The sequence below is a fragment of the Bubalus bubalis genome, chromosome 3 (assembly GCF_019923935.1).
Source record: "Bubalus bubalis isolate 160015118507 breed Murrah chromosome 3, NDDB_SH_1, whole genome shotgun sequence".
NCBI lineage: Eukaryota > Metazoa > Chordata > Mammalia > Artiodactyla > Bovidae > Bubalus > Bubalus bubalis.
The window spans coordinates 160788508-160801958 of NC_059159.1; the positions used below are offsets into that span (position 1 = coordinate 160788508).

The 13451-nt window shown below is 43.5% G+C and overlaps 1 protein-coding gene across 13 annotated transcripts in view; it reads right to left on the reverse strand.

Moving 5' to 3' along the window:
* PTPN3 (protein tyrosine phosphatase non-receptor type 3) overlaps positions 1 to 13451 on the reverse strand; it is a 118862-nt gene that overhangs the window by 50035 nt on the left and 55376 nt on the right. For all 13 annotated transcript variants that reach the window (XM_025282202.3, XM_025282201.3, XM_025282203.3 and 10 more), the window contains 5 exons: positions 12394 to 12446; positions 7694 to 7814; positions 6464 to 6551; positions 1196 to 1284; positions 5 to 68 (listed from right to left, as the gene is read on the reverse strand). In XM_025282202.3, coding sequence (XP_025137987.3) covers positions 5 to 68; positions 1196 to 1284; positions 6464 to 6551; positions 7694 to 7814; positions 12394 to 12446 — 415 coding nt within the window. The remainder of the gene's footprint in view (positions 1 to 4; positions 69 to 1195; positions 1285 to 6463; positions 6552 to 7693; positions 7815 to 12393; positions 12447 to 13451) is intronic.

Here is a 13451-nt window from a genome sequence, read left to right on the forward strand (position 1 = left end):
TCACCTGTTTTTGTCGCTGATGTATAAAGAATTTTTTCCTTTTGAAAGAAATTTTTAGAATGTTCACCCTGCCAAAAAAAATAAAACATGACACAAAAAAAGCACATCAGGGAGCAGCCGGGTTGCAGCTGACGCCTCGTGGTGATGGCCAGGGGCTCTCGGTTTCCTAGACTTTGCTCCAGCGTAGAAAGGATGGTGGCCCCATGGCCCCGGCCAAACACCAAGTATCTGACCGAAGCCGAGCGTCACATCACGGCCACTGGATTATGATGTAGCTCTGAAATAACAAGGACCATGGGCAAGGCGCTGCCTTTGCTGTCAGCTGTTCTGTGACGCTGCAGCTTTACGGGAGCTGGTGTGTACCTGGGCAAGACAGCTGAGGGCAGTGTGGAGCAGTGGGAGGAGCACAGACAGACCTAGATCCACGGCCCAGCTGCTTTGCAACTTAAAAGCCACTTAATAGCCATGTGTCAACTAGCCTCTTGTCTGCAGAGTAACACAATTAGAGCCACCACGAACTCAGCCTTTTTTATGCACCACGTCCTCTACTTCAAGCTTTATGGCAGCCCCTCTACTAAGCCTTGCAACAGTCCAAATCGTTATAACCAATTTTCAGATGAGGAAAATAAGGCTGGGAGATATCCTGTAAGTGCTCAAGATCATTCATCCAGAGATGCTTGAAGCCAGGATGGGAGTATGTACTCTTAATTCCTCCAGCAGAGAGCCTCTGGAACAATGGGGACAGAGCTGTCTTTCTCAGATTTGTGATGATTCGAGTCTTTTGGGTCTCCTCAGGTTTTAGACCAGAATCGGGCACAAAGCTTCAATTAATAACTCAGGAACTGCACAGAGAATACAACTCCTGCTCAGAGGAAGTTCTCTGGATTCTGGCTCATGTGCCGCCCAGGAAGGATTCCTTAACACCAAAACCTGCCTTGTGCTGTTTTTATCCATGTTTCACAGAGTATCCCAAACCATAGGATGACCAAGGGGGAAGGAGATCTCCAGTAATAACCAGAAGAATTTTCCCAAGTACAGAATCTGGATGAATTGTAGAGGTCAGAGGTAAAAACTTGGGAGAAAGTCTCTGTCCCTTCTTTAGAAATAAAAGTTTAAAATTAGAGGTACTGTTACTTTTGTTCAGCATATTTTTAAAGCATGATTCAGAGAATAATTAGAACTGGTTTGCACTTACCAAGGATAGAAACTTGTGCAAATATATTTTCGGTACACAGCGATGCCCGCAGAAGCAATTCCAATCATTAGATCTAAATTGTGCAGATCCTGTAAAATAGGAAGACCTCAGATTCACAGTGTGTTACTGTCATGCTTATGGCCTCTGGTAACTCAAGCACCCACGCTTTTATAAATAGCACTAAGTATAAGCTCCAAAAGGAAAATTACAGAAAACAGGCAAAAATCTCCTCTTAACAGATAAACTTAAGATCTAAGTACTTAGCACCAAATTCTCCTAAAGTCAAAATATATTGCCTGACAGCAACATCTGGGTCCTGCCAGTTTACAAAGTTATTAGGCAAGCTTACTCATTCCACAGAATCAGAGAAATGAACATCTGCCTTTATACTTTCAATAATTTCTATCAGACACCATATTAAAAACAGAAAAGCCTCGTCCCCCACACTGTTTAAACAAATCTCAACTCCCATCACTGCAAAGGCTTTAGCTGAAGTGTAGCACTGCTGATTCTAAACCCAATGAAGAAATAAAATATGGCTTTTAGATCCAATACATTCAACATTTTTAAGAGCCTATGTGCTAGGCATTGTTGTAGATAATTAAGATGACAAAAGAAAGATACAGTGACAAAAGCTGTTTTAAATCTGTTTAAGAACAAGTAATGAAAATTTTAAAATAAAACAGTTCCACCACGGGGAATTTCCTGGCAGTCCAGCGGTTAAGACTCAGCTTCCACTGCTGGGAACCTGGGTCTGATCCCTGGTTGGGGAACTGAGATCGTGCATGCTGTGCAGCATCGCCAAAGAACAAAACAAACCAAAGGAAAACAGTTCCTCCCCCTGAATCATCAATATTCTCTTTACCCACTTGGATACTCATAATTTTATTTTTGATGTGGACCATTTTTTAAAAGGCTTTATTGAATGTGCTAAAATATTGCTTCTGTTTTTAAGGTTTGGTTCTTTGGCCCCAAGGAGTGTGAGATCTTAGCTTCCCGACCAGGGATTGAGCCTGTATCCCCTACACTGGAAGGTGAATAACTGGGCCACTGGACCACCAGGGAAGTCCTTCTTAATTTTTAAGAAGGAGCAGAGTTACCAGTGAGTGTGAACCTTAGATCTGTCACTTACTAGCTATGTTGGTTTGGGCTACTGAGCCTCAATTTTTCTTTTTGTGCAATAAAGATTATCGAATCCACCTCTACGAGTTTTATCAGGTTGAACTTAGAGAATATAAGAACGAAGAACAGGGCCTGGCATGCGGTAGGTATAATAAACATTCATCTCCTTCACCTCTCAAGAGACAGTGAGCTGAATCAGTTATGAACAGTGATGTGCATATGGGGAGCTGGAGAAACTGCTCAAAGCAAATGCTGCTGACACATGGGGCATCCAGAGAGTGACCACGACTGGGCCCCCAGCTGAAATCACACGCAGAAGGCAAGACCACACTGCAAGCTGAAAACATCGTGGCATCGAAACATGATACTTGGAATCGGAATACATGGAAATATGAGGCAGGTGGGAGAGAAAATTAGCAAACAAAATAAAAGTCGAGTGTAGAATAAAGCAATAAATGAATGCTTTGGATGCGCCAGTGACATGGGTCTCAAATCTCCTGGTTGGATGGTGCTCCCATCTGCACCACACCCACAGCAGTGAGGACAGGTACTGTTGGCTAAATTCAGGCCCATCTCCACCTCCCAGCTCGTGGAGCAGGACTGTGTGACTAGTCCTGGCTAATGAGCTATGATCAGAAGTGATGCATCTAGAACAATGGCTACTATGGACTAGGTATTAAGTTACTATTTGTTTTCTTTGGATATGATGTAGGCCAATTACAGGTAGAAAATGTAAAGGTCAGTTGCCAATTAGACTGAAAGATGAACTCCCCAGGCCAGTAGATGCCCAATATGCTACTGGAAAAGAGGGGAGAAATAACTCCAGAAAGAATGAAGAGGCGGAGCCAAAGCAAAAACAACGCCCAGTTGTGGATGTGACTGGTGATGGAAATAAAGTTCGACGCAGTAAAGAGCAATATTGCAAAGGAACCTGACATGTCAGGTCCATGAATCAAGGCAAATTGGAAGTGGTCAAACAGGAGATGACAAGAGTGAATGTCAACATTCTAGGAATCGGTGAACTAAGATGGACTGGAATGGGTGAATTTAACTCAGATGACCATTATATCTACTACTGTGGGCAAGAATCCCTTAGAAGAAATGGAGTAGCCCTCATAGTCATCAAAAGAGTCGAAATGCAGTACTTTTGGGCAATCTCAAAAATGACAGAATGATATCTGTTTGTTTCCAAAGCAAACCATTCATTATCACAGTAATCCAAGTCTATGCCCCAACCAGTAATGCTGAAGAAGCTGAAATTGAACGGTTCTATGAAGACCTACAAGACCTTTTAGAACTAACACCCCAAAAATATGTCCTTTCCATTACAGGGGACTGGAATGCAAAAGTAGGAAGTCAAGAGATACCTGGAGTAACAGGCAAATTTGGCCTTGGAGTACAGAATGAAGCAGGGCAAAGGCTAATAGAGTTTTGCTAAGAGAACGCACTGGTCACAGCAAACACCCTCTTCCAACAACACAAGAGAAGACTCTACACATGGACATCACCAGATCATAAATATCGAAATCAGATTGATTATATTCTTTGCAGTTGAAGATGGAGAAGCTCTACACAGTTAGCAAAAACAAGACCAGGAGCTGACTGTGGCTCAGATCATGAACTCCTTATTGCCAAACTCAGACTGAAATTGAAGAAAGTAGGGAAAACCACTAGACCATTCAGGTATGACCTAAATCAAATCCCTTATGATTATACAGTGAAAGTGAGAAATAGATTCAAGGGATTAGATCTGATAGTCAGAATGCCTGAAGAACTGTAGAGGAGGTTCATGACATTGTACAGGAGGCAGGGATAAAGACCATCCCCCCAAAAAAGAAATGCAAAAAGGCAAAATCATTGTCTGAGGAGGCCTTACAAATAGCTGAGAAAAGAAGAGAAGCTAAAGGCAAAGGCGAAAAGGAAAGATATATCCATTTGCATGCAGAGTTCCAAAGAACAGCAAGGAGAGATAAGAAAATCTTCCTCAGTGATCAATGCAAAGAAACAGAGAAAAAAATAGAATGGGAAAGACCAGAGATCTCTTCAAGAGAATTAGAGATACCAAAGGAACATTTCATGCAAAGATGGGTACAATTAAGGACATAAATGGTATGAACCTAACAGAAACAGAAGATATTAAGAAGAGGTGGCAAGAATACACAGAAGAACAATACAAAAAATATCTTCATGACCCAGATAACCACGATGGTGTGATCACTCACCTAAAGCCAGACATCCTAGAACGCCAAGTCAAGCAGGTCTTAGGAAGCATCACTATGAACAAAGTTAGTGGGGGTGATGGAATTCCAGTTGAGCTATTTCAAATCCTAAAAGATGATGCTGTTAAAATGCTGTACTCAATAATGCCAGCAAATTTGGAAAACTCAGCAGTAGCCGTAGGACTGGAAAAGGTCAGTTTTCATTCCAATCCCAAAGAAGGACAATGTCAAAGAATGTTCAAACTACTGAATGACTGCACTCATCTCACACGCTAGCAAAGTAATGCTCAAAATTCTCCAAGCCAGGCTTCAATAGTATGTGAACCACGAACTTCCAGATGTTCAAACTGGATTTAGAAAAGGCAGAGGAATCAGAGATCAAATTGCCAACACCTGCTGGATCATAGAAAAAGCAAGAGAGCTCCAGAAAAACAGCTACTTCTGCTTTATTGATTATGCCAAAGCCTTTGACTGTGTAGATCATGACAAAATGGAAAATTCTGAAAGAGATGGGAATACCAGACTACCTTACCTGCCTCCTGAGAAATCTGTATGCAGGTCAAGAACCAACAGTTAAAACTGGACATAGAACAACAGACTGGTTCCGAATTGGGAAAAGAGCATGTCAAGGCTGTATATTGTCACCCTGCTTATTTAACTTATTATATGCAGAGTACATCATGCAAAATGCCAGGTGGGATGAAGCACACACTGGAATCAAGACTGCTGAGAAATATCAATAACCTCAGATATGCAGATGACACCACACTTATGGCAGAAACTGAAGAAGAATTAAAGAGCGTTTTGATGAAAGTGAAAGAGGAGAGTGAAAAAGCTGGCTTAAAATTCAACATTCAGAAAACTAAGATCATGGCATCTGGTCCCATCACTCCATGGCAAATAGATGAGGAAACAGTGGAAACAGTGACAGACTATTTTCCTGGGCTCCAAAATTACTGCAGATGGTGACTGCAGCCAAGAAATTAAAAGACACTTGCTCCTTGGAAGAAAAACTATGACCAACCTAGACAGCATATTAAAAAGCAGAGACATTACTTTGCCAACAAAGGTCCGTCTAGTCAAGGCTATGGTTTTTCCAGTGGTCATGTATGGATGTGAGAGTTGGACTATAAAGAAAGCTGAGTGCCGAAGAATTGATGCTTTTGAACTGTGGTGTTGGAGAAGACTCTTGAGAGTCCCTTGGACTGCAAGGAGATCCAACCAGTCCATCCTAAAGGAAATCAGTCCTAAACATTCATTGGAAGGACTGATGCTGAAGCTGAAACTCCAATACTTTCGCCACCTGATGCAAAGAACTGACTCATTTGAAAAGATCTGATGCTGGGAAAGATTGAGGGCAGGAGGAGAAGGGGACGACAGAGGATGAGATGGTTGGATGGCATGACTCACTCAATGGACATGGGTTTGAGTGAACTCCAGGAGTTGGTGATGGACAGGGAGGCCTGGTGTGCTGCACTCCATGCGGTCACAAAGAGTCCGACACGACTGAACTGAACTGATCATCATAATAAAAATTATCATATTTGAGTACATAATAGGCTGTAACTTGAGCAGTACTAAGATTAAACAGGAGAAACTTTGGCTCATTAAAGAGCCACTTGGAAAATGGAAATCTATACATTTTTCACCTCTTTACCATGAGATGGTCTTATAAAAATTACTTGTTTCTAGCCCACATCACCTTCCAAGAGTAAAAAGTCTTCAAGTACAAAGGAAAAGATGAAAAAACCAAGTGGATAGTGGATAAATAACCAGCAAAACTTAATATTATTTTATAAACTTTTCAGATACCTTAAAAAAAAAGATCTTTTTTATTTGAAACTGGAAAAGTTTCAAAGCAGCTTTCAGATGTTCAGAAATTAAAATTGAAAAAAGTTTTGAATTACAACATGCCAAAGGTACCTACCCTACCACTGTGCAGCTCCACTCCATAGAAGTCGAGGGTCCGAGCTATGTTGATAAAGCAAGATTCTGCTTCTGATTGCTTTAGCCCACTACAGAGGCAGAGGGAATACAGTGTTTATCCAACAAACCGAACATTAACCCCAAATTTTAAAGCTAATAAAAATCTAAAAAAATTGGTATCATTACTATAAGGTGATTAAATGCCTTACACTGTTAATCTTAGACAACTGAACCCCCAAAGCTACTAAACCAAGTTTTTTTTTTTTCTTGTCCACTGAATATGACTTCATTTAGCCCTCATGTTCCTATATTAAATAACACCTCTCATTTAGAGGGTTCTCAACATCCAGAGACAAAGACTGTCACCTTCTGCAATCCCCACCCCACTTTTTCCAAGTTGCTAAATGAGCACATGCTCTTTAGGTCTTTCGGCCTTTATCTATCCTTTTAGCAGCAGCCTCAAACTTCCAAACGTCACTGTACTATTTTAGGATGCTGGCTCCTGCATGGGGAGTGATTCTGGGAGAGGATTGGCAGTGCCTCTTTGAAGGGACACTGGTTGCTTAGGCCTTTGTTTTTTAAGGCCTTCCTGAGAATGTGAGGTCCCTTGAAACCTGGCCTTCTGGGTCAGAGTGGCCCTTATTTGACCTGGACTGAATGGAGCCACCGCAGCTTGAAGAGAAAGGAGGAAAGGGAAGAGGAGGCCAGAGTAGGGTGACTTTGCTGGAATGGAGGCTTGGCCCGAGGCAGCTACAGAAGGCTGGTGCTCCCCTCTGGAAGGAAGGCGGATTCACCAACTGAACCAGGGCTGGGATTTACCCAGCCTGACGGCACATGGGTCCACCTGCCTGTCTATCTATTCAACACCACTTAAGGGAATGGCCCATTTCATTAAATGTAGGAAACCATTCAAAAGTTTGTTTGGTAGAGTCAACGTGTGGGGCAGCCAAATTTACAATGGGCATCTCCTTCAGGAATTAATAGATTTCAATGACATCCTGAAAGAGAACACAGCAAGTCATCCAGAATTCGCATAGGATTTCCTACTTTACAGAAATGGTAGTTATGCCAAATATATCTGTCACCATAAGAGCTCAAGGTTCACAAACCTCCCACCTCTTGAAATTGTGTTCACGAGCAAAAGCCAGAGAAGACGACATCAAACCCAAGGGGATGCGAGGCCTGACAGCACCAACCTGAGTACCCAAAGTAGGTCACCCGCCCTCCTCACCTGTGCTGCTCATGTAGCGACTCCACCTTTGCTAAGAAGTCCTCGTTCTGATCCGGTATGAACTGACTATCAGAGAGATAGCCCGGAAGATGAACGGAAGAATCGTAGTCTCCAAAATGAGCTATCAAGACAGAATGAGGGGAAGAGCACCTTTTCAGTGTGGTCTGTATTTATAAGCACCTACAACATCACAAGAAAAAAAATTCATCGGAAATACTCTCTGCTATTAATATCAATGTCTCCCATCCCAGAAGGAAAGGAGATGAGCGAGGTGGTTGCTTAAGTGAATTTCATCCCCAATTTGCAAAGTCAGATGCAAGGGTATTTCCTTTACGTTTACGTGGTCTGGCTCACCCTCGACTGCCATCACACAGAAGGACTGCTCTTTGAGACCCGGGCTGTGATGAAGGGATCTGTGTTTTCCTTTCACTGTGCCTTGAGGGCTGGGAGTAGCTCACATTCATCTCTTGAGCCTTGCATCGAGGCATGGCACACAGTAGGTACTTGGGTGCTTGGAACTGACCTGTACAGAGGCTACTGCGAAGTTCAACTTTGCAAGGGGAAAAGGGCAGACTTGGTCATGGGTGGACCACAGGCCAGGAAGGCCAGCTAAATGTGGCTAAGCTGTGGACAGGAGTGTCAGGGCTGTAGTATGTAAGCACAAGTGTGGCTTATGTGCGTCTTTTCATGGTGAAGTGTATGAGAGTGCATTTACAGGAAGTAATTTAGATGCCCTGAGGCAGGGTCCCCAATGAAGAAAGCTTGAGGAAGCCTTAGAATCAGCTCATCCGAACTCTGAGTCTTGAAGGAAAAGAAATCTGAGGTCCAGAGACGAGAAAGGACCTACCCCTATCACAGAGCCATTTTTCAGCAGTCAAAGCCAGAACCCGGCTAGAGTTCCCATCATTCCACCAGCCTGCCTGCCAGGCCTATGAGCTGCTGCTGGCCATTTGCAGATGACAGTGGTCATGTCCCCAGAGGGAAGCCAAACACTGCAAATGGCTTTCCTGAGGTCAAACAACTCAAGGCAGAGTCCTATTAAATTGAATGCTGCATGTTACATCAGCTCATGAAGATCTTAGAGCTTGACTTGGTCATCCATCATGTTAACGAATAGTCCTAACCCCTCTGCCTTTCTGCAAACACAAAGCAAGTTTCTCTCTTTAGTCAGGTCACTGACAAATATCTGTACTTAATATAAAACCAAAGAACTTCCTCTAGGGGGTTCTGTTAGGGTCAAAGACCATTATATAAAAATATGTATTTTCAACACCTTCATTCTTCGACCCTCACAGACCCTTGAAATCTTAGTTGGCTACTCTGCAATGCCCTGTGCTAACCACTAGGGGGAAACAAAGTTAAACCAGTCTTTGGAAACCATCTGCAAAGCACAGGGCAGTTTCCACATTGAATTTAATGACCAATGACATCACCTCACTAGACGCTCTTGATAACCTAGTGACAGGCATTGCTTTTATCCCCATTAAACAGACAAAGGAACTGAGACTCAAGGAAGGAACCTGCCCACTGCTGCCCAGGCTGGTAACTTGGAGCCTAGACGCTGACCACAGTCCATCCTCTTTATCTACTTACTGTACCACATGCCCGCAACTCCAGAGCAACACACTTTTCTATTTGTGGTGAAGCAACACATGAGAAAGCTAACTATAGCAAAAAGAAAAGCAAATAAGCGCTTATGTGGGAAATACCTTGTCTGTTAAGTCCCATGCATTCTTCTGGCTGATATTTTGTATTCTGCGGGACAGAAGGTGTCTCAGGTACTCAAATGTATGGCGTGTCCAGCTTTCCTGTTGGGAAAGCCCTTGACTTGCTATTCATCATAGTCCGACTTGATTTTGGAGGCTCTTCTTAGGGGCCATCACAAGGAAGCTTTCCCACACTACGTCCCCCTGTACCTTCTATTCCCCCCACCAAGGAGAACAGAGCGAGTGCCTCCCCCGTGTCCATCCTCACTGCCAGCATCAGCTGGTCCATCTCTGTCTCCCACCAGCTGCAGACCCCTTGCAGAGAGCAGTCATGCTCTCTCTGTGCAACTTGGGGATGGTGCAGAACCCACACATGGCAGAGGCTCAGAGACCATTATAGAACAGGTATGTGATTTTCAAAAACTTCGTTCTCTGACCCTCACAGATCCTTGGCAGGCCCCCAGCAATTTTTCACCATCAAGTCCTTTCAGATTCTTTATCCACAGATCACTTTACTTTTTATCAGAACATGTGATTTTGGTTGGCATCGCTGACCACTGGTAGGCTTATCTTCATGTCAAATGTCTCTCTGGGACAATCTGGCAAAGTGTATCAGATAAAATTTAGGCTTGCTCTTTGATTAAGCAATTTCATATCCAAGAATTAATCTTACAGAAATATATGCTCAGAGGTGTAAGAAAATGTATGTAGGTATATATACTTGAGGGTGGAGGAATAAGAAACCTCTACTTAAAACTGCTCATCTGACAACTTATGATATTATTAGCATGACAGTCATGCTCAAATTTGCATTGCAGCTAGTTTAGACTTTTTAAGTGCTCATAACTTTCTTTAGTCCCTACTCTATTGGTTCTTTGTAGAGGAAAACCTGACTGCTGAAACTTCGGAATTTTATTTGGGATTCTAAATTTGGCCACTGGAAAAAGACCCTGATGCTGGCAAAGATGAAAGGCAGAAAGAGAAGGGGGTGACAGAGTATGAGGTGGTTGGACAGCATCACCAATTCAATGGACATGAGCGTGAGCAAACTCTAGGAGACAGTGAAGGACAGAGGAGCTTGGCCTGCTACAGTCCACGAGGTCGCAGTCAGACATGACTCAGCAACTAAACGACAGCAACAAATAGTTTGTTTACAATAGGCTGTTCCCTTTTAAGATTTTTTTTTTATGTGGGCTATTTTTTCAAGTCCTTATCGAATCTGTTACAATACTGCTTCTGTTATGTTCTGGGTTTTTGGCCATGGGGTATGTGGGATCTTAGCTTCTCGACCAGGGATCAAACCCACACCTTCTCCATGGGAAGGCAAATGTCTTAACCAAAGGACTACCAGGGAAGTCCGCAATAGGCTGTTCCTTAGACAGCTTTCTGCTGGGCAGAAAAGAAAATATAGTACAAGTTAAACATTGTAATATTTGCCATCAGTCAGGCACTATTTTAAGAGTTTAACGTCTATTTCATTTTTGCTATGACCCTATGATTAGATACTGTTATCATCCCTATCCGACAGATAAAGCTGAGACCCAAAGAGGCTCAAAGTCAGGTAGGTGTAAGTGGAAGACCCGAGGCCCAGGTAGTGTGGCTTCAGCCTGTGCTTTCACTGACTCAGTTAACAGCGATGGTCCAACCCTAGAATTTCTAGTTTTCACTTTCCCAGGTGATACATGAACTGATAGGCCTATTCCAAGTTGTCCTAATCACCATCATCACCTCCATCTTACAGGTGAGAAAATTGAGACTCAGCAAGGTAACACTACAATAGAAGCAGATGGAGGGCCAGGGTTAAATGGAGTTTGCATACAAAGCTAAGTCCTTCCTAGTGCTCCTGCCCTTCAAACCTGAAGCTCTAGCTGTGGGTACCAAATTCACTCTGAGATATGGGAAAAAACCTCTCCTCAGCAGACCAGCCTGGCAGAGATGGAGCCCACCGGGTCTAGTGACCACTAGAACACAGGTTGGCTGGTGTCATTTCCCACGTGGACGGGACAAGGCCAGGTCTGTTTCAGCGGTACTGAAGGCAGAGGGGATCTTCCATCCACCCAGGCTCACCCCTGTGCCACCTCTTCCATGTCTCCCACTAGGGAGAAGGAGACGCAGGCTATGTGGGGAGATGACTGAATAAGAGGATTCTTCCTTCAGCTTCAACAAGGCCTTGATGGAAAATTCCACCTGGACTTTCCATCCCACATGGCAGCCACTAACCGCATGTGGCTAGCAAGCACTTGACATGTGGCTGGTGCAAACTGAGATGTGCTGGGAGTGTAAAACCTGGACTGGTTTCAAAGACCTACTGTGGAAAAAAAAAGGAAAATACCTTTACTGTTTTTACATGGAATACGTATTAAAACAATATTCTGAATCTACTGAGCTAAGTACATTAATATGATCCATTTCATTTTACTTTAATATGGCTACCAGAAAGCTTAAAACTACATGTGCAGCTCCCATTATATTTCTATTCTACTGTGCTGCTCCAGGCTTATCACCCATCACTCTACTGAAACTAAAAATAAAATTCCTAAGATCCCAGCAGTGTTTCTGAGCAGTACCCAGCAAGTGCTGGGAGTGACCTCCAGCAATTTCTGAACCTATCTGGGTCTTAGTTTCCACATCTATACGAAGTGACTGGTGGAAGCATTTGCCCCACTGGGATTTGTTACAGCATCAGATCTGATTGTGACTGAAGCCTTTGGAAACTGACTGAAGCCACTGGAAAATGTAATGTGTGATTGGATTCTCCTGTCTTCTCAGCCCCCCTGGGAGAAAACCTCATTTTCCCTAACCGAACATCCCTGAATCACAGGAGAGCATAAGTGAGGAAGAAGACTGGGACCATCCGGACAGCCAGAGATGCTGCCCAACAGGATTCCTGGGGAAGGGGGGAAGCGACTCGGTCAAAGAGGAGAGGCCAGCGAGTTTCTTAATATACTGGTCAGAGCAAGCTGTCCATCCACAAAACACTCATTTGTGACTTACATTGTACTGCATAGGATGCTAGAACCACAGCTGAGTTAAGAGGGCAGGTTAACCTGTCAGGAGAAAAACACATTAGGAAAGTTACCAGAACCCACCACAGTCCGAAACAGCAATTGATCATGGGATTTTTTGGATTAATCATTTAAAAACACCATGAATGATAAGAATTTCAGGATCCTCAAACAGTAAAGATAAATGTAACACACTGAAGAGTTTTTGAAATTAAGAGAGAATTTTCCCATGTTTAAAATCATGCATTATTAATACAAATACCATGAGGCCAAAAGTCTGATGTTGGCCAGGGTTTGGTTGGTCAAAAAAGGTCAGGCTCATATCACTAAGACGAAAAGAGTACTCTTAGGTCAATGGGCAGGCAGCCTTTGTCTCTTTCTGGTAAAGACATGAGACCTCTCCTAGGACTAACTGAACTCCTGAGTTCTGTTAACTCTGACTCCTGGTTACCTGCTTTCCGAAAGGGTCACATCCTTTCAGAAGGGAAAAACAGAAACTTATTCTGAATTTTAAAACTCCTGTGAGTTTTCAATTATTTGATTAGTTACTATGATTTAAGACTCCTAAATCTGTTCACCCTCCTGAAACTCCCCACCAGGAGGCAATGGTCAGCAGCACCTCAGTCTTCCTACGTCCATCAGAAATCCACGAACCCAAGTTGGACGTGTCTTCCTTCCTTCCTCCTGAGCTCAGTGCCCTCCCAAACACCCTGTCTGGGTCAAAAACTCTGTCTCTGTCTCTGTCATGTTCTGAACCATCTGGTGGCTCCCTTCTCTCCATTCAACCTCGGATTTCAGTCTGCCTAGGAGCTCATTCAGCAGATCTGGGCCAGGGATCACTGCCAGGTAGAGCAACACATGAATGGCAGCAAGGGTGAGGGCTTGCAGGGTTGGGTGGGTGGGGGGGACACAGAGTTTAAAAGCATTCCGCCCAGCAACCCCGTGGGAAGTGGAGAAAACGTGCAGTTTCCATGGCAGCCCGTGAAGTTCCCAAGATATGAGTCACCCCCACCTCTCTGACTAATCTGGCTGGCTCACCAGGGTTCC